Source organism: Anomaloglossus baeobatrachus, chromosome 4, assembly GCF_048569485.1.
Source record: "Anomaloglossus baeobatrachus isolate aAnoBae1 chromosome 4, aAnoBae1.hap1, whole genome shotgun sequence".
NCBI classification, from domain to species: domain Eukaryota; kingdom Metazoa; phylum Chordata; class Amphibia; order Anura; family Aromobatidae; genus Anomaloglossus; species Anomaloglossus baeobatrachus.
The window spans coordinates 631,168,185-631,190,336 of NC_134356.1; the positions used below are offsets into that span (position 1 = coordinate 631,168,185).

Sequence of the window (22,152 nt, forward strand, 5' to 3'; positions counted from 1 at the left end):
GAGGCAGAGGCAGAGACTGGGGGGAGGCTGGAGGGAGGCAGAGGCAGAGACTGGGGGGAGGCTGGAGGGAGGCAGAGGCTGAGACTGGGGGGAGGCTGGAGAGAGGCAGAGGCTGAGACTGGGGGGAGGCTGGAGGGAGGCAGAGGAAGAGACTGGGGGGAGGCTGGAGGGAGGCAGAGACTGGGGGGAGGCTGGAGGGAGGCAGAGGCAGAGACTGGGGGGAGGCTGGAGGGAGGCAGAGGCAGAGACTGGGGGGAGGCTGGAGGGAGGCAGAGACTGGGGGGAGGCTGGAGGGAGGCAGAGGCTGAGACTGGGGGGAGGTTGGAGGGAGGCAGAGGCTGAGACTGGAGGGAGGCAGAGGCTGAGACTGTGGGGAGGCTGGAAGGAGGCAGAGGCTGAGACTGGGGGAGGCTGGAGGGAGGCTGAGACTGGAGGGAGGCTGAGGCTGAGACTGGGGGGAGGCTGGAGGGAGGCAGAGGCAGAGACTGGGGGAGGCTGGAGGGAGGCAGAGGCAGAGACTGGGGGGAGGCTGGAGGGAGGCTGAGGCTGAGACTGGAGGGAGGCTGAGGCTGAGACTGGAGGGGGCTGAGGCTGAGACTTGAGGGAGGCTGAGGCTGAGACTGGAGGGAGGCTGAGGCGGAGACTGGGGCAGGCTGAGGCTGGGGGGAGGCAAAGGCTGAGACTGGGGAAGAGAGGCTGATGCTGGGGGAGAGAGGCTGATGTTGGGGGAGTGGGAGAGAGGGGCTAATGCTAGAGACAGAGGACAAGGGATGAGGGATAGTGCAATGACAAAATCGATTGGGTGGGGGGAGTGTAAGGACTCAGAATAAGAGGGGGCAGCATTGGGAGCTCATTGTGAAGAAGGGGCAGCATGTGTGGGATCAGTATGGAGTGGAGCAATGTAGGGGAGTCAATATCAAGAGTGAGGTAGTGTGTGTGGGGGGGGGTCTCAGCATAAGCGTTAGTGTGGTGGTCTTAGCATGAGTGGGGCAACATGAAGGTCTCATTATGGAAAAGAGGAAGGCAGCATTAGGAGCTCATGGAGAGGGACAGCATGCATGGGACATTGTGAGAAGGGGGCAGCATGCATGGGACACTGAGGAGGGGGCAGCATGCATGAGACATTGTGAGGAGGGGGCAGCATGCATGGGACATTGTGAGAAGGGGGCAGCATGCATGGGACACTGAGGAGGGGGCAGCATGCATGAGACATTGTGAGGAGGGAGCAGCATGCATGGGACATTGTGAGGAAGGAGCAGCATGCATGGGACATTGTGAGGAGGGAGCATCAAGCATGAGACATTGTGCGGAGGGAGCAGCATGCATGGGACATTGTGAGGAGGGAGCAGCATGCATGGGACATTGTGAGGCGGGAGCAGCATACATGAGACATTGTGAGGAGGGGGCAGCATGCATGAGACATTGTGAGGAGGGAGCAGCATTCATGGGACATTGTGAGGAGGGAGCAGCATGCATGGGACATTGTGAGGAGGGGCAGCATGCATGGGACATTGTGAGGAGGGAGCAGCATGCATGGGACATTGTGAAGAGGGGGCAGCATGCATGGGACATTGTGAGGAGAGAGAAGCATGCATGGGACATTGTGAGGAGGGGGAAGCATGCATGGGACATTGTGAGGAGGGGGCAGCATGCATGGGACATTGTGAGGAGGGGGCAGCATGCATGGGACATTGTGAGGAGGGGGCAGCATGCAAGGGACATTGTGAGGAGGGGGCAGCATGCAAGGGACATTGTGAGGAGGGAGCAGCATGCATGGGACATTGTGAGGAGGGGGCAGCATGCATGGGACATTGTGAGGAGGGGGCAGCATTCATGGGACATTGTGAGGAGGGGGCAGCATTCATGGGACATTGTGAGGAGGGGGCACCATGCATGGGACATTGTGAGGAGGGGGCAGCAAGCATGGGACATTGTGAGGAGGGAGCAGCATGCATGGGACATTGTGACGAGGGAGCAGCATGCATGGGACATTGTGAGGAGGGGGCAGCATGCATGGGACATTGTGAGGAGGGAGCAGCATGCATGGGACATTGTGAGGAAGGAGCAGCATGCATGGGACATTGTGAGGAGGAAGCATCAAGCATGAGACATTGTGCGGAGGGAGCAGCATGCATGGGACATTGTGAGGAGGGAGCAGCATGCATGGGACATTGTGAGGCGGGAGCAGCATACATGAGACATTGTGAGGAGGGGGCAGCATGCATGAGACATTGTGAGGAGGGAGCAGCATTCATGGGACATTGTGAGGAGGGAGCAGCATGCATGGGACATTGTGAGGAGGGGCAGCATGCATGGGACATTGTGAGGAGGGAGCAGCATGCATGGGACATTGTGAAGAGGGGGAAGCATGCATGGGACATTGTGAGGAGGGGGCAGCATGCATGGGACATTGTGAGGAGGGGGCAGCATGCATGGGACATTGTGAGGAGGGGGCAGCATGCATGGGACATTGTGAGGAGGGGGCAGCATGCAAGGGACATTGTGAGGAGGGGGCAGCATGCAAGGGACATTATGAGGAGGGAGCAGCATGCATGGGACATTGTGAGGAGGGGGCAGCATTCATGGGACATTGTGAGGAGGGGGCAGCATTCATGGGACATTGTGAGGAGGGGGCAGCATTCATGGGACATTGTGAGGAGGGGGAAGCATGCATGGGACATTGTGAGGAGGGGGCAGCAAGCATGGGACATTGTGAGGAGGGAGCAGCATGCATGGGACATTGTGACGAGGGAGCAGCATGCATGGGACATTGTGAGGAGGGGGCAGCATGCATGGGACATTGTGAGGAGGGGGCAGCATGCATGGGACATTGTGAGGAGGGGGCAGCATGCATGGGACATTGTCCTCACATCATGCTGCTCCCTCCTCACAATGTACAGATCATTTTTCATAATCGAGGAAGGTGTGGTGCATATACAGTAGTTTATAAGGGAGGGCAGTGTGGTGTTTATTAGGGGCAGTGTCACAGTCACAGTATATAAGTGGGGACGGTGTGGTGGGAATATTTTATACTCATGCCATGTTTTGATGTGCCTATGGTGATTCCCATGGGGGGGGGGGGTTCGTTTCTTATTGATACTTTTTAAAGTGTGCTACAGAGTAGATCTGCCTTAAACAGATGTCGTGTGCGAAAACTCAGTTTTACGTTGTCACTAAGGGGCGCGACCACTTAAAGTGCCTAGGGCAGCATGAAGGCAAAATACAGCCCTGCGTACCAGGCCACTGTTTTGCTTGTTATTAATTGCCTTCCATCTGTCCTCCATTTTTTGTATGACTATTAATGAGATTAATTGTACTATACTTGTATTTTTGATATCTTTGTGCAATAAAAACTTTAAACTGTTTTTCAGCAAATTGCTCAGGTTCTCCTGTTTTTGCAATGTGTTTTGAGCTGCTGTGAGCCTTTGGTGTTTCCACCAGGCTCTCATTTTGTTCAGAATTTGTTTCCCATGGATTTTTCCAGGTTGCTATACTGTAAACATAACTGATGCTAGTATATAATACGCATGAATAATGATACCATAATGTACACATTAATGAAAATATATAGAACACATTATGCTTATATGCTGTACAAATACTAAATGCTGGGGTTCAGTGCATATAAGTTGTGCTGCTATACTGTAAACATTTAATACTAATAGTACACATAATTATATGTACATAAATAATGCTACAATACTGTATACCTTACTGGACTCCATAGTAATACTACCATAAGTAAACGTAAATAATACTGCCATACTGTACTCATAATTAATTTTAGTAGATAGTACATATGAATAATGTTTCTGTACTCTACATATGATTAATGCTAGTATATAGTATACAGACAATGTTACTATACTGTGCACATACAGTAACTAATACTAGTATATTGTACACAATGCTGCCATACTGTACACATAATTAATGCTAGTGTATATTACATATGAATTATGCTACTATACTGTACACAAAAGTGATGCTAGTACAAATAAACAGAAATAATGCTGCAATATTGTTCTCATAATTAATGCTAGTATATAGTACAAATAAATAATGCTTCCATACTGAACATATTAATGATAGTAAATATTTTTGCAGCTTTTGTTTTATTTTTGTGTAGAATTTTTCTAAATAAATATATATGGTCTTGTAGCCTCCAGTTTCAGGCGCTCAGTGAGAGGTGCACGCAGCCCACACTGAGCGTCATTGTAGTGTTATCTCCAGTAAGTGCGTAGTGCACCCAGTGGTGACTGTTGTCAGCCAGAATATACGGTGGCCCTAGATAATGGCGCAGGCCTGATAGGATTATAATTTACACACTGTAGCATTTCTGTTTTTAATATTTACCTTTATTACTTACCTGTTATGTCGGTATTATTTCAGGGATTTGCTGATGAGAGACAATTTATTTGAAGTTATTACCGCCCCCAGAACATTTTACATCCAGGTAACTTTTTTTTTTCTTTACATATTATATATCATATGTTTTATTTGCCATAAGGAATGCCTTAGATGTCTAAAAGGCAAAAGAGATTCGGAGCATTATACAACTGAGCCACTTCACTTTTAACGAAAAAATGTAAAAGAAGGTCCAAAAAGAAAGGTTCAAAAAATGCTAAAACAATACTAATTTGATGTTAGTTTCTGGTGCATATTCCTTGGTGAATGTTAGTGTTAGAACAGATGGAAAACTTTTGGATCTCAAAAAGTCGAGATTGAAGCAATGGAAATCATTAGTGATGAGTGAGCACTACCATGCTCGGTAATCGTAACTAGTGATGAGTGGGCACTGCCATGCTCGGGTGCTCAGTACTCGTAACTAGTGATGAGTGGGCACTACCATGCTCGGTAATCGTAACTAGTGATGAGTGGGCACTGCCATGCTCGGGTGCTCAGTACTCGTAACTAGTGATGAGTGGGCACTACCATGCTCGGGTGCTCAGTACTCGTAACTAGTGATGAGTGGGCACTACCATGCTCAGGTGCTCTGTAGTTGTAACTAGTGATGAGTGGGCACTACCATGCTCGGGTGCTCAGTACTCGTAACTAGTGATGAGTGGGCACTACCATGCTCGGGTGCTCGGTACTCGTAACTAGTGATGAGCGGGCACTACCATGCTCAGGTGCTCTGTACTCGTAACTAGTGATGAGTGGGCACTACCATGCTCAGGTGCTCAGTACTCGTAACTAGTGATGAGTGGGCACTACCATGCTCGGGTGCTCTGTACTCGTAACTAGTAATGAGCGGGCACTACCATGCTCAGGTGCTCAGTACTCGTAACTAGTAATGAGCGGGCACTACCATGCTCGGGTGCTCAGTACTTGTAACTAGTAATGAGCGGGCACTACCATGCTCGGGTGCTCTGTACTCGTAACTAGTAATGAGCGGGCACTACCATGCTCAGGTGCTCAGTACTCGTAACTAGTGATGAGCGGGCACTACCATGCTCGGGTGCTCAGTACTTGTAACTAGTAATGAGCGGGCACTACCATGCTCGGGTGCTCAGTACTCCTAACTAGTAATGAGCGGGCACTACCATGCTCGGGTGCTCAGTACTTGTAACTAGTGATGAGTGGGCACTACCATGCTCGGGTACTTGTAACTAGTGATGAGTGGGCACTACCATGCTCGGGTGTTCGGTAGTTGTAACTAGTGATGAGTGGGCACTACCATGCTCGGGTGTTCGGTAGTTGTAACTAGTGATGAGTGGGCACTACCATGCTCGGGTGCTCGATACTCCTAACTAGTGATGAGTGGGCACTACCATGCTCGGGTGTTCGGTAGTTGTAACTAGTGATGAGTGGGCACTACCATGCTCAGTTGCCTATTCGACATTTTGTCCCTTTCTAAGAACCCCTTCATTGGCTAAAACTTTTGGGAAACTAGAAATTTCATGCGTTAAATAGATACCTATTCATTCATGTAAATTACACTACATCAACCCTGCAAATGTCAACCGAGGCTTCCAAAACTAGACCCATACTGATTAGTTGATTCCCAAGCCACCAACAACTTAAAGGGAACCTGCCATGATGAAAATGGTATCTGATCTGCAGGCAGGAGAATATAGGGCAGAAGGAGCTTTTCAGACTGATGAACAACTTTGTGAGAAAAGTTTCAGTAAGGCCGCTTTCACACATCCGGCTTTTCTTCACTTTGTCGGATCCAGCGCGCTCCCGTACAGTGTACACAGTACAATGGCCGCGCGACAAGCTCTGGTCACATGTCATGTGACCGGAGCATGTGACGAGGAAGTTAGAGCTCGGCCGTTGTACTGTATACACTGTACGGGGGCGCGCAGGATCCGACAAAGTGAAGAAAAGCCGGATGTGTGAAAGCGGCCTAAAACTTCACTTTATTAATTGAAATTCCTGCTGTTTGTAGGCATATAAGTCCAGTGGGCGGTACTATTCAGTGATTGACAGTCATTCCTCTATGACTGTGCATGCAAACTTAGCTGTTAGTTACTAGTTGGACCGCCCACTGGACCTATTAATACAAATGTGACGCCCTGGCCTATCAGATTGTCAGAGGGTATTGTGCAATCTGCCCTTCTGTGCATTATCCACCTCCTCCTTGGTTATGGGTTCCTAACCAATGGTGTTGCCAAAACCAGCTAGTCAAAATCCTAGGAACACTCTGCACCACACCCACCAGACACACCAGTGGACGGCCTGAGTGGAATAGGGTCGTCCACTTGGGGGGTTGGTTAAGGGGAGGTTAGGAGTGTCAGGAGTCAGTCAGAGAAAGGGAGAGTGTAGTGTTGGAGGTGAAAGAGAGAGGGGGTCAGGAGGTGGGCTTCTTGGAACTACTAGGTAGCAGACGTTGGTCTGGGCCTGGTAGGAGTTGGACCCCCGGTCACAGGGGATCGTGACAAGGGGCACGGCATTGTCGTGGAGGACAGCCGGCGGCCTTGTACCATCACCGGGCTGGGACCAGGGCACGACGGGGTACGTGGACCCTAGGTCAGGGAGTAACTTCAGGCAACCTGACAATTCGCCTGACGAGAACGGAGCCTTCAAGATCCGCTCTCCACCCGCTCCAAAATCGGGGTACTAGCGCAATGAGAAGGATAGGACTTTCCACACATACGGTCCAAGAGATCCCAAGCGTGAACCCTGAGATCAGCTCCCTCAGTTAGCCACACTGGGGAGCGGGACCAGACTAGTTTCAGGCTACAGGGACCAACCAGAAAGAAACAAGGTGCCAAGAGAAAGGTCACAGATCAACAGGCAACACCAACAGAAACGGGACCCATACGTGCCCCCCCCCTCAGCGGCAGCGGTGTCTAGAACTTTGGTTTACTAAAGTTGTCGGTGTCAGCATTATTGGACTGAGTGAGTACGCAAGTGACCCTTACCTCCCGGGGGCCTCCCCCTACCCGTGGAGGGGTTAAACACCTGGCTGCCCACTCCATCGCCACCGGGTACTCCCAGCCGCAGCGGTGGAACTCCACCTTACCACACACCACGGGGGGCGTCACGAACTCTCAGTATACCATACCCCCTGTAAATACCCCCCCTTCATTTGAGTGGCCGAGAGCCGCCCCTCGAGCCACCGCGGATCCGGATCCGAGCAGCTCGACTGCTGACACGGGGGTGGCACACCTCGAAAACTTGGCGTCACGACCAGGATATGAGCAGGACCCACTTACCTGGGTGACGTGCGCCTTTAGAACCGAAAACCACGAGTCAAGATCCCGTTTCCCGCCAATTCCGCCATCTTCCACCATCTTTTCACGCCAAAACGCCATCTTACCCGCGAAAGCGCGTGAAGCAGAAGCCCCGCCCTTTGTCCTGAGTGTGAGGCCGGAACCGGAAGTTCCCAGAGGGCCACAGAATCGAGAGGAGTACTGAGTGAAAACCAAAGGGGCGTGACAGCATGTAGCAGCAGCGAAAGAGAAGCAGGGATGACAGGACTCTGCCATAACGTTCCTGGACAGCGCAAAGACAAGATGGCGGAGCGGAGCTGGTCGCCGGAATGTGCTGTTCCCGGGACCGCGACCTGGATTGAGGAGGAGACGGAGCAGGTTTGCAGGAGAATGCGGAAGCAGTTCCTATTTATACTGGACCACTTGAGGGAAGAGATGAGGAGCCTGGCAATGGCGGTGCTAGCCCGTGAGATTGAGATCCCACGTGAAGAGAGGGTAAGCGGTTACCCTGTCCCTAATGATTACCCCAATCCAGCCCATGCAGCTGAGGGATCCGGACTGCCCCCGCTCCCGGTGAGCACTCCGCCGCCACCAATTCCATCTTTGGTGGACGCTGAGCTGCCTGCTCCCACCATGGCAATGGAACCTTCAGCCCTAATATGTGAAGATGCAGCTGCAGAATCCCCGGTTCCGACCCTCGACCCGGTCACGACAGCGGTCACCCTGACACCGGCCAGACCAGACCCGGCCGCATCACCGGGCCCGTCCTTAGAGGCGGAGCACCCGGACTCTGCAACCCCGGCTGCGGAGCAGTCGATAAATCTACCCAATGTTGCGGAGGTGGAGCCTGAAGAGCTGCCGGCTCCACCGCCGCATGGCATCCCAACGGCTGTTGGGGCTGCAAGAGTGCACCTAAAGCCTATGCCAGCTAGGGAGCCGAGGCCGGACGCTGACACCCCCTACTGGGAACTACACCAGCAAAAGCTACGACCGGAGAAGACAACCCAAGATCAGCGACGACGGGAGATTGCTGCCAGCGCTAACCAAGAGAAGTTGAAAGAGTGGGGCTGGTATGCCCTGGAGGTAAAACGGCATGCTATGAGTGATGGCAAAGTCATGCCGGCCTTTGCTGCCAGGTATCAGCGATGATGGTAGCGGTACCCAGCCATTAAGCGTTAAAACTGTTAGGTATCTGTGTTTCGTTTATTATTTTCCTAAGTTTGTTATTTTTCATATAGAGAATGTTAGAAGATAAGTGTCTAATCAACAGGGTCTGAATGAAAAGAGTAAAAGTTACCTGATTTACGAGAAGATTTTTATAGTGTGTACAACCGGTACATGGACTGTGTTAGTTATATATAGTAAAAATGGACCACGGTCACAGGACTGGTTGTGACCAACACGAACTTGTGTTTTGTAAATAGTTGCACCTCCTGTGCCCATCGGAGTCGTCTATCACAACGCCCGGGACCTCAACCTGGTCACGGACCCACCATAGGTTTGCAGGGGGTCAGCTTGTTTGACTTGCGGGTTAACGGGATCCAGGACGTTGGGACTGGACTGTAGCAGGAATGGGCTGCAATGGAGCAGGTTGAGCCTCCGATACTACTGAAACCGGTAGCGGTCCCCCGTTGGAAAGATGAACTCATACAGTGTTTAGCAACGTTTAAGTAACAAGCCTCCCTATTGTGGAATGAACCTGTGTAAATAAAAATGTTCTTTTTTCTACTTTTCCACAGTTAAAAATAAATAAATAAATAAACCTCTGATGTCCTGTAGCTCGGGGACGAGCTACATTTAACCAAGGGGGAATGTGATGCCGTGGCCTATCAGGTCGTCACAGGGTATTGTGCAATCTGCCCTTCTGTGCAATATCCACCTCCTCCTTGGTTATGAGTCCCTAACCATTGGTGTTGCCAAAATCAGCTAATCAAAATCCTAGGAACACTCTGAACCACACCCACCAGACACACCAGTGGACGGCCTGAGTGGAAACGTACTCCCCCTCAGCGGAAGCGGTGTCCTGAACTTTGTTTACTAAAGTTGTCGGTGTCAGCATTATTGGACTCAGTACGCAAGTGACCCTTACCTCCCCAACGGCACCTCCCTGTCACCGTCACCGAGTCCCGGGGCATCCCCACTACCCGTGGAGGGGTTAAACACCTGGCTGCCCACTCCATCGCCACCGGGTACTTCCAGCCGCAGCGGTGGTACTCCACCTTACCACACACCACGGGTGGCGTCACAAACTCTCAATATACCATACCCCCTGTAAATACCCCCCTTCATTCGAGTGGCCGCGAGACCCCCGGGTCCGGACACCCCTCAAGCCACTGCGGATCCGGATCCAAGCAGCTCGGCTGCTGACAGGGGGGTGGCACACAAACACCGGGGATTTCAATGTATAAAATATACATTATACTGAACCTTTCCCAGCAATATATCATCTTGCTCAGCTGACAGGTACATCATGACAGACTCCGTTTAAGTGAATTAGAAGCAGAGCAACTAAGACGTTATTCCCACTAAAGTGGATAAGGTAGAATATTGTGTCTCTTCCCAGATACTGAGGCATGTTTGGGTTGGTAGCACCATCATGTAGTGAGTTTTTAAAGTCTAAGGGCGTTAGGATGAAGTCTGGGTCCCAGAGGTGGTATGGAGTTTGTATTTTAGAGGTGGGATTGGGGTCTGGGATCTTGAGGTGGGATGGATTCTGGGGTCTAGAAGTGGGATGAGGTTTGGGTTCTAGAGGTTATATGATTTTTGCATTCTAGAGGTGGTATGGGATCTGTATTCTAGAGGTGGGATGGGGTCTGGGTTCAAGAGGTGGGATGGGGTCTGGGTCCTAGAGATGGGATGTGGTCTGAGTCCTAGAGGTGAGTTGGGGTCTGGGTCCTAGAGGTGAGATGGAGTCTGGGTTCTAGAGGTGAGATAGGGTCTGGGTCCTAGAGGTGAGATAAGGTCTGGGTCCTAGAGGTGAGATGGGGTCTGGGTCCTAGAGGTGAGATGGGTTTTGGGTCCTAGAGGTGAGATGGGTTTTGGGTCCTAGAGGTGAAATGGGGTCTGGGTTCTAGAGGTTGTGTAGGGTCTGGGTTCTAGAAGTGGTGTTGGGTCTGGGTTCCATAGATGGGATGGGGTCTGGGTTCCTGAGGGTTGAATGGGGTCTGGTTTCTAGAGGTGGGATAGGGTCTCGTTTCTAAAGGTGGGATAGGGTCTGGTTTCCAGAGATTGGATGGCGTCTGGGTTCCAGAGGTGGGATGATGTCTGGGTTCCAGAGGTGGGATGACGTCTGGGTTCCAGAGGTGGGATGATGTCTGGGTTCCAGAGGTGGGATGGTGTCTAGGTACCAGAGATGGTGTTGGGTCTGGGTTCCAGAGGTGAGATGGGGTCTGGGTTCCAGAGATGAGATGGGGTCTGGGTTCTAGAGGTGGTGTGGGGCCTGGGTTCTGGAGTTAGTATGGGGTCTGAGTTCCAGAGGTGGGATGGGGTCCCCAACAATATTTTGAGACAAAGGAGCACAAGATAAGGTCAATGTATGCTTACCGATGTAACGTGTATATTTGGGTCTAGGCTGAAGGATCTCCCAATTTCAGTTTTCTTTGACAGGAAGAATATATAGTCGAATATTTCTGTCTTGTCAGATTCCATGAAATTATAAAACACAGTATGAAGTCCATAAATAGCTGGCACATTACGCTCAGCCAGGCAGAGGAGTTTTCAGAAGTCACATTGGCCATTTATGTTGGCCGAACCTCAGATTTTATTGGACGGGGCGCCATTCCCTAAAGTGAACTGTTCAATGGAAAGATGGATTATTCAGCATCGTTTTGACACATTACTTGATTATTTTCGGGAAGACTGTGATGACAGAATGTGAGGGCTGTAAGGAGACCTTTCCGTAGCTCAGGATGACATCAGTCCTGGCTCAACTCCCTCACAAATACCTTCTTTTAGAGTGATGGACCTACTTTGGATTGCTCCTCTATCTTTGTTGGCTGGATAGAAGATCTGCAGAGACGACCTAAGGCCAGGCATGGACGGTGATTCACATGACATGTTATAATAAATCAAACGCAGTCAGCAAAATAGTCAGGCTTCTTTAAAATGAATAGTCTGTACTCTCTCCTCCCTCATCCTCTCCACAAGGGATTGTCTAATAGGAAATAACAATGGGAGACAAAGAGGGAGACAATTGTGAAGGATAAGGCCGGCATCACACGGGACGATATATCGTGCGATCATATGAGTGATTGCACCCGCCCCTGTCGTTTGTGCGTCACGGGCAATTTGTTGCCCGTGTCGCACAAAGTCGTTTACCCCCGTCACACGGACTTACCTCCCGAACGACCTCGCTGTGGGCGGCGAACATCCTCTTCCTGAAGGGGGAGGGACGTTCGGCGTCACAGCGACGTCACACAGCGGCCGCCCAATAGAAGCAGAGGGGCGGAGATGAGCGGGACGTAACATCCCGCCCACCTCCTTCCTTCCGCATTGCCGGCGGGACGCAGGTAAGCTGTGTTCGTCGTTCCCGGGGTGTCTCACTGAGCGACGTGTGCTGCCTCGGGAACAATGAACAACCGGAGCACAGAAGGAGGAATGACATTTTGAAAATGAGCAACATGTCAACGAGCAACGATAAGGTGAGTATTTTTGCTCGTTAACAGTCGCTCGTAGCTACGATATCTCTAGCGATGTCGGATGTGTGTCAAAGAATCCGTGACCGCGTCGACCTATCGCCCGATATATCGTAGCGTATGACGCCGGCTTAAGATCCATTGATTCAAACTTTAAAACACGATGAGCCATAACAAACTCTCTGATTTTGTATCTAAAATAAAAAATGAAATGTCTTTGCAACTTTTATGTTTCCAGCTCCAATGCAGACATATGTGACTCCCTGGTTACAGACTACAAACAAAGCATGTGAAAAAAATGAGGAGTGGGCACCACTAATGTAGTGTGGGAAGAATAGGTGCTACAAACCCCTATAGCAAATAAAGCAAGTATAAAAACACACACAAAAAAAGGTAGCTGTATAAAAGCAGGTCTGCACACTAACAATTGAAGGGACTCTGTCAGCAGGTTTTTGCTTTGTAATCTGACAGCAGCATGATGTAGGGGCTAAGACCCTGATTCCAATGAGGTATCACTAAAGCCTGCTTTACACGTTGCAATTTCGCATACAATATCGTATGCGATTTGCAACGCCCCAATCGTATGTGCGGCACGTTCAATTTGTTGAACGTGCCGCACAGACGATTCACCCCCGTCACACATACTTACCTACCATACGACCTCGATGTGGGCGGCGAACGTCCACTTCCTGGAGTGGGAGGGACGTTCGGCGTCACATCGACGTCACGCGGCAGCCGGCCAATAGAAGCGGAGGGGTGGAGATGAGCGGGACGTAAACATCCCGCCCACCTCCTTCCTTCCGCATTGTCGGCGGGAGCCGCGGACGGAGGTAAGCTGTCGTTCAATGTTCCCGGGGTGTCACATACTGCGATGTGTGCTGCCTCAGGAACATTGCACAACCTCACGTTCATTTTTTGAGGAATGAACGACGTGCATGCGATGAACAGATTTTCGTTCAATCGCAATTGCACGAAGGTTTTACACGCTACAATATTACTTACAATGCCGGATGTGCATCACTTACGACGTGACCCCGCCGACACATCGTAAGATTTATTATGTAGCGTGTAAAGTGGGCTTTAGTTTACTGGGTGAAGCAGTTGTGAAACAATGCCTGTTTTCTCTGTTGCAGAACTCGGAATGCTGAGCTATGTATAACTCCGCCGATACCACTGATTGACAGCTTCCTGCATAAATTGTATATTGACGGAGAGCTGCTAATCAGCGGTGCAGCCGTGGTTGCACCAAGAGTCACAAGACACCTAGTCCTGAAGGGATAATCTGCTGATAAAACACTGATTCCCAGGGATGTATCACTTTCTTGGCTGGGTTTTGCTATTTCAATAAAATCAAAGTCTCTGTCCCTACATTATGCTGCTCTCAGATTACATAGCAAAAACCTGCTGACAAAGTCCCTCTATTATTGTTTATTAGGTGAATCAGTGCAAAAAAAAATCCATTAAAAACATTTAAAAAATGCAAAACAGGACAAAACTAAAGGCAAGATTTCCCAAAACCCTAAAGTGTTGAGCTAAGAAATATCTCATCATATAAGGCAAACCCAATAGGATATCACATTCTGTTAAAAGTGATATATATGGAGGCTCAAGATAATAGATACACCAAATAAAGTATATCAATAAATAAAATAACAAATTATATAATCATTTATAAATATTACCAGAGTAAATACTATAAAGAGGCCAAAGAGGATATTGCCCCCGGAGGAAGTCACATTTGTGGCGATACTCGTGGTGTTTCCACATACTTCTTTATTCACCTTAGGTATCTCTGACTTTTTTGAAGTATTTATAATTTTATATATATATTATTGTTATATTATTTATTCGTCTTCTCGATTTATTATCTTGGTAAAATATACAATAAATATAATAATATAATTATACTGTATAAGAAAATATAAATCTTGAAAATATAAATATTACCAAAGTAATTACTACAAAGAAGCCAAATAGGTTATTGCTCCCTGAGGAAGTCACATTTATGGCGATACTCCCTTATTCACCTTAAAGGCCGCTTTACACGCTGCGATATCGCTATCGGTATCGCTAGCGTGCGTACCCTCCCCCATCGGTTGTGCGTCACGGGCAAATCGCTGCCCGTGGCGCACAGCCGCACAACATCGCTTACACTCATCACACTACTTACCTGCCTAGCGACGTCGCTGTGACCAGCGAACCGCCTCCTTTCTAAGGGGGGGGTTCGTTAGCCGTCACAGCGACGTCACTAAGCGGGCGCCCAATAGAAGCGGAGGGGCGGAGATGAGCGGATGTAACATCCCGCCCACCTGCTTCCTTCCTCATTGCCGGCGGCCGCAGGTAAGGTGAGGTTCCTCGTTCCTGCGGTGTCACACATAGCAATGTATGCTGCCGCAGGAGCGAGGAACAACATCGTACCTGCAGCAGCAACGATAATTGGGAATAGGGGAGCATGTCAACGATTAGCGATTTGGCATGATTTTGTTAACTTTTGTCGATTGCTCATAGGTGTCACATGCAACGACATCGCTAACGCGGCCGGATGTGCGTCATGAATTCCGTGACCCCAACGACATCGCTTTATCGATGTCACTGCGTGTAAAGCGGCCTTTAGCATCTCTGACTTTTTTGTAGTATGCACTTAGGTAATACTTATAATTTTATATACATTTATTGTTCTATTATTTATTAGTATTCTCAATTTATTACCTTGGTAAAGTATACCACTAAATAAAACAATAATATAATTATATAAGCAATTGTAAATATTACCAAAGAGAATACTATAAAGAAGCCATATTGCCCCCTGAGGAAGTCATATTTGTGGTGATACTCGTGGTGCTTACATACTCCCTTATTCATCTTTTTGTAGTATTCACTTAAGTAACATTTAGAATTATATATATATATATATATATATATATATATATATATATATATATATATATATATAATAATATATAAAGCCGAGTGTATGTGTGTGTGTATGTCCACTAAAGGAATCCGCACAGTCACATTTACAATCACGAAATTTTGCACAGATACCCCATGTGACTCAGGAAACGTCGTAGACTATGTTTTGCCGAAAAAATTTAACCCCGCACTTTACAGTTACTCTCCAAAAAACCTGCTTCTATTAAAGTGAATGGAGCCTGGAAATACTGGTTATTAATAGCAGCTGTGATTGGTTGCTATAGGAACAAAGGACAGTATAAGAAGCTTATGTGTGAGGTAATATGATGTCGGTGGGGAGACGGATAGAGCGAGACAGACAGAGAAAGACAGAGAGATAGACAGACAGACAGGGAAAGAGACAGACAGGGAGAGAGACAGACAGGGAAAAAGACAGACAGAGACAGATGGGGAAAGAGACAGACAGAGAGAGACAGACAGACAGACGGGGAAAGAGAAAGAGACAGACGGGGAAAGAGACAAACAGGAAAAGAGACTGACTTGGAAAGAGAGAGACGGGTAAAGAGACAGATAGAGACAGGCAGACGGGGACATAGACAGTAAGACAGGGAAAGAGACAGACAGCAAAAGACACAGACAAAAAGATGGACAAAGACAGACAGGGAAAGAGACAGGAAAAGAGATGGGGAGACAGACCTGGAAAGAGACAGACCTGGGAAAGAGACCAATAGGGAAAGAAATAGAGAGATAAAGACAGACGGGGAAAGAGACAGACTGGGCAAGAGAAAGATGGGGCAAGAGACAGACGGTGAAAGAGAGAGACAGACAGACACAGAGAAAGAGAGACAGACAGACACACAGATAGAGACAGATATACTTCTAGAAACAAGCAGACAGAGACAGACAGACAGACAGACAGAGACATACAAACAGAGACTAGGAGAGAGACAGTGACAGTACAACTAATATATATATATTTATTATTATATTATTTCTTAGTGTTCTCGATTTCTTATCTTGGATCTTATTGCTCAGATTTTCTTTGCACTTGGTACTTTACTCTTTACGTGGTATGTTGTATTTTCTATACTAGCGGGTTTGCCGTCGTATGTGATGAGATAGGGGTATTTTTGACCCTAAAACGTATCTAGGTTCTTGGTAGGTCTTGTGTTTAGTTTGTGCTGTTTTGCACTTTTCAAATGTTTTTATTACAATTTTGGATTATTTGTACTGATTCACCATTTTTATATAGCGACTTTTTTCTTTTATGTGTTGCTAGACCACATACACAGACTGTGTGTAGTCTGACCTATACTTGTATTATACCCTGTGTTCTGTTTCCTTACAGACTGACAGTCCTCAGGAGATGCACAGCTGGATAAAGGCAATCAATGCCGCCATTCAAACCTTAAGGACCCGCTGTCGGGTAGGTACACATCCGCCATAGTCTACGGTATTCGCCCTCATATGCTGAACTCATTATAAGGAAACAGACTGCAGTCATGTAGAGCATCACCACCCTATGGAATAGGAGATTAATGTATGATTGCTGGTGTCTGACTACTGCGCCCACCACAAGATCCTGTGCCCTCGTGTGAATGGAGTGCTAGTACCCATGCATGACCACTAATTTGTGTGTCTGTAAGAGCCTGACCACTGCTCTGTTAAAGGGAACCTGTCACCAGATTTGGCCCCTATAAGCTACGGCCACCACCAGTGAGCTCTTATATACAGCGTTTCAGAATACAGTACTGTATATAAGAGCCCAGGCCGCTGTGTACAACATAAAGGTGTTTTTTATTATTATCACCAAGGGGCGGTCCAGTCCGATGGGTGTCGCTGGTCTCTGGTCCAGCGCCTCCTCTCTGCTGCGCTCGCCGTCCTCTTTCTACCCAGCCCAGTGTCGATGAAGTGTTCTACGTCATCTACACAGGCGCACTTTGATCTACCCTTCTGATGGCAGATCAATGTACTGTAATGCGCAGGCGCGAGGAAAGGTGAAAGACCGCCCGCCCATACATGCGCACTACAATACTTTGATCTGCCCTTAGCAGAGCAGATCATAGTGCACCTGCGCAGGACTGCAATGCCGGTCTTTGTGTATGATGCATGATACACACGGGCCTGCGAACAAAGAGGACGGCGATTGCAGCAGAGAGGAGGGTCACATGAGGTGTCTGTGCAAAATTTCGTGATTGTAAATGCGACGGTGCGGATACACTTTTCGTTTCACTTTTTCCCCATTATGTAGATAGGGGGCAAAATAGATTGGTAAATTGGAACGCGCGGGGTTAAAATTTCGCCTCACAACACAGCCTATGACGCTCTCTGGGTCCAGACGTGTGAGTGTGCAAAATTTTGTGGCTGTAGCTGTGACGGTGGAGATGCCAATCCCAGACACACACACACACACACACACACACACACACACACACACACACACATATTCAGCTTTATATATTAGATTCTGGAATGCAGTATATAAGAGCTCACTGGTGGTGCTACAGCTCATAGGGGCCAAATATGATGACAGGTTCCCTTTAAGACAGGGGTCAAGCATGTACATTACCTTCCCATTCACATGGAGACCCTGGGACACTATTTTCTAGATCGGGGGGCATCAATAAGGGTCCAAGCGAGACAGAAAACCATCAAATATGTATGGATCCTCCTGAAACTCCACTGAAGACTAATGTTGGGGGACAAAAGGCAGTTTAAATACAAAGACCCCATCCTTTTCTTCTCTCTTTTGGTCTCTTCTCTCCCCATTGAAAACACAAATGCCAATCATGTGTATGGATGAATAGCTGTTGGCCAAATTAACTTTTAACTGACACCTAAATAAGATGTACAGCAGCCTTAAAGGGATAGTCCAACACTAATGGTGAATTTAATTCTGTATGTCTATCTATTTTTATTACTAATCTACTCACTTTTTGTCACGTTTTTTCGACATGGCACACTCGTTCAGACCAAACGATGTGTGATGTACAACAAAAATACAACAACAAAATATGACAAGAAGGGGGGAACAGCGGGGACACAATAAAAATGGTGATCCCTAGGTCTAGTGAGAGGGGTAGATGGGACACCTCCTATCCTCACCTGCAGCTGTCACTACTCTCCTAGCCAGGCTCTATACAGTCTCCTCAACTGTTGCCAAACAGGAACCTGAGACCCTGAAAAAACCCTGTAGTTGCCCTGGCTAGTGTGTTGGCAGGTGGGAGATTCTAGCCCTATCGCTGCACTGAGATGACACAAGGAAAAGTGAGACAAACATGGGAGACAGCAACAAAAGGATAAAGTCCGGCTTCTGGAACACTCCTTCACCGTTCCTTCCACCAAGGGGGCCAGAATACAAAGATTGAAGGTAAACCCTGATAATTAAACACAAAGGGGTATAGCTACAGAGCAGCTGCAGCTGAAATGCACTGCAGGAAAGCTGCTAGCAGCAAAACTGACATTAACTGTTTCAGCACCAAGAGAAACTAAACAACATGTGAAATCTCACCCCTGAATAGCAAGAAGGTACTGAGTATGTGTCAGCATGAAATCCACCACATATCTGGTAAGGAAACCTGTTGAGCCAGTGAAGCAGTGCAACAAAGGATCGTGGTAAACAGGCTAAGGAGCGCAACAAAGGAGCATGATGTTAAAGAAGACCATACTGAGTATTCGTCGGAATTGACAACCAGCGCATGCTCAGTAGAAAAGACACAGCCCGGCTTCTGAGGCCTGATGACATCCCATGTCAGGGCAGGGAAAGAAACTGTGGCGAGTGGCCACAGTCCCGTCCCCAATTACACTTTGTTTCAGGGAGGAAAAAGATGTCTTGCCCCCGCAACCTGATGATGATCCGTTTGAGAATCCCAAGTGTATACTGGGAAACTCAAACGAATTGTCATTGGAAGTAAGTAAAAAAACTCAGACTGGATACAGAAGGGAACTTGTAAATGAAGTGCATTAGAAAAGGAGTTACATTAGTAATTAATATAGGTAGACATAATAGAAATTTGGACTTCCCCTTTAAGGCGCATTTTGAATCCATAGATCCATAATACAATGGACACCTGCTGTTCTACAAAACAGGGTCATCTCCTAAGAGTCTCCGACATATAGACGACAGAATATTGCACATTTACTCTAATATCACACACAAGTAAAACATTACAAGTTTTAAGTTAAAGGGGTTTTTCCCATGAATAAAGTTAATTATTATCCATAGATCTTGGAATAATAATAATTTCCACAATTGGATGTGTTTAAAAAAAATGTTCCTGTGCTGAGATAATCTTATATATGTGTCCCTGCTGTGTACTGTGTAATGGCCGTGTCTGACCGTACAGAGACATGGTCTGATCATACCACAGCTCCTGGGCCGAGGAGGACACAAAACAGTATACACACATTACAGCACAGAATCACAGCTGATTCTTTCTGTGAAGTAAAACATTTCCTTGTCTGTTTTTAAAAATGTTTTACCTCAAAGAAAGTATTATTTGTGATCCCGTGCAATAATGTCTGTACACTCTTTTGCGTCCTCCCCTGCCCAGAATCTGTGATGTGATCAGACCATGTCCCTGTATGGTCAGACACGGCCATTACACAGCACATAGCAGGGACACACACTGTATATAAGATTATCTCAGCACGGGAACATTTTTTTTTCTAAACACATCCAATTGTGGACATAATTATTATTCCAAGATCTATGGATTCAAATCAAATTTGTTTGTGGGAAAACCCTTAAAAATTTAAATTCAATTTTTTTTTTAGATTTAGGATGGATGAATATTTAAGTTCCCTTTTAATTTTCTCCCTTTGCACTCACAAATAAGACTGAGATTTCACAACACACTATATTTAGCCTCTACATGTAGGAAAACAAGATTTTGCAATTTCATGTTTGGAATGTAAAACAGATTAAGATCATGTCATCATATAAAGTAGTAATAAATCTGCCCTTTATGTGGGTGGCACAGCCTGGATGCCTGTAAATGTTTCACCATATCCCTTTAAAATGTGATATAACCTGAAATTGTCTCTATGTTAATTTATATAGTCATTCATTATTATGTATAGTACATTTTTTTTATGTATTTTCTCATAGCATTACAGTGTAATATTTTATATATATAATGTATACACTATTATAGTGTTACCCTCTATAGTATTATATATATATAACATACTGTATATATATATATATATATATATATATATATATATATATATATATATACATATATATATATATATATATATATATATATATATAGCTAGATATAGATCTATCTATCTATTACATATATATATACTGTATATATACTACTGTACTGTCACTGTCTCTCTCCTAGTCTCTGTGTGTCTGTCTGTCTTTCTCTTTCCTTGTCTGTCTGTGTCTATGTCTCTGTCTGCTTGTTTCTATCTCTCTGTCTGTCTCTGTATCAGTCTATCTGTCTCTATCTCTGTGTCTCTGTATCTGTCTTTATCTCTGTGTCTGTCTCTGTCTGTATCTGTCTTTATCTCTGTGTCTGTCTCTGTCTGTCTCTGTCTCTATCTCTGTGTCTGTCCATCTGTCTCTCTCTTGCCCCGTCTGTCTCTTGCCCCATCTGTCTCTTTCCAGGTCTTTCTCTTGCCCCGTTTGTCTTCTTTCCCCATCTGTCTCTTTCCCCATCTGTCTCTTTCCCCGTCTGTCTGTCTCTTTCCCCCTCTGTCTTCATCTCTCTGTTTCTTTCCCCATTGGTCTCTTTCCAGGTCTGTCTCTTTCCCAGTCTGTCTCCCCATCTCTCTTCCTGTCTCTTTCCCTGTCTATCTTTGTCTATCTTTGTCTGTGTCTTTTGCTGTCTGTCTCTTTCCCAGTCGTCCTGTCTCTTTCCTTGTCTGTCTCTATCCAGGTCTGTCTCTTTCCCCATCTGTCTTTGTCTGTCTCTATGTCTGTCTCTTTCCCTGTCTGCCTGTCTCTGTCCCTGTCTGCCTGTCTCTGTCCCTGTCTGCCTGTCTCTGGCCCCGTCTGCCTGTCTCTGGCCCCGTCTGCCTGTCTCTGGCCCCGTCTGCCTGTCTCTGGCCCCGTCTGCCTGTCTCTGTCTGTCTCTTTGCCCGTCTGTCTCTTTCCCCCTCTGTCTTTATCTCTCTGTTTCTTTCCCCATTGGTCTCTTTCCATGTCTGTCTCTTTCCCCGTCTGTCTCCTCGTCTCTCTTCCTGTCTCTTTCCCTGTCTATCTTTGTCCATCTCTTTGTCTGTGTCTTTTGCTGTCTGTCTCTTTCCCAGTCGTCCTGTCTCTGTCTGTCTCTTTCCTTGTCTGTCTCTATCCAGGTCTGTTTCTTTCCCCATCTGTCTTTGTCTGTCTCTCTGCCTGTCTCTTTCCCTGTCTGCCTGTCTCTTTCCCTGTCTGCCTGTCTCTTTCCCTGTCTGCCTGTCTCTGGCCCCGTCTGCCTGTCTCTGGCCCCGTCTGCCTGTCTCTGTCTGTCTCTTTGCCCGTCTGTCTCTTTGCCCGTCTGTCTCTTTGCCCGTCTGTCTCTTTGCCCGTCTGTCTCTTTGCCCGTCTGTCTCTTTGCCCGTCTGTCTCTTTGCCCGTCTGTCTCTTTGCCCGTCTGTCTCTTTCCCTGTCTGCCTGTCTCTTTCCCTGTCTGCCTGTCTCTTTCCCTGTCTGCCTGTCTCTTTCCCTGTCTGCCTGTCTCTTTCCCTGTCTGCCTGTCTCTGGCCCCGTCTGCCTGTCTCTGGCCCCGTCTGCCTGTCTCTGTCTGTCTCTTTGCCCGTCTGTCTCTTTGCCCGTCTGTCTCTTTGCCCGTCTGTCTCTTTGCCCGTCTGTCTCTTTGCCCGTCCGTCTCTTTCCCCGTCTGTCTCTGTCTGTCTCTCTCCCTGTTTGTCTCTTTCCCTGTCAGTCTCTGTCTGTCTCTGACGCCCCCTCTATCCATCTCCCCACTGACATCTTATTACCTCAC

General features: G+C 47.6%; 1 protein-coding gene across 1 annotated transcript in view; it reads left to right on the forward strand.

Moving 5' to 3' along the window:
* Positions 1–22,152, forward strand: part of PLEKHA2 (pleckstrin homology domain containing A2) — a 119,663-nt gene that overhangs the window by 93,795 nt on the left and 3,716 nt on the right. Inside the window, exons 10-11 of the mRNA XM_075343018.1 lie at positions 4,393–4,456; positions 16,557–16,634. Of these exons, the coding sequence (XP_075199133.1) occupies positions 4,393–4,456; positions 16,557–16,634 (142 nt within the window). The remainder of the gene's footprint in view (positions 1–4,392; positions 4,457–16,556; positions 16,635–22,152) is intronic.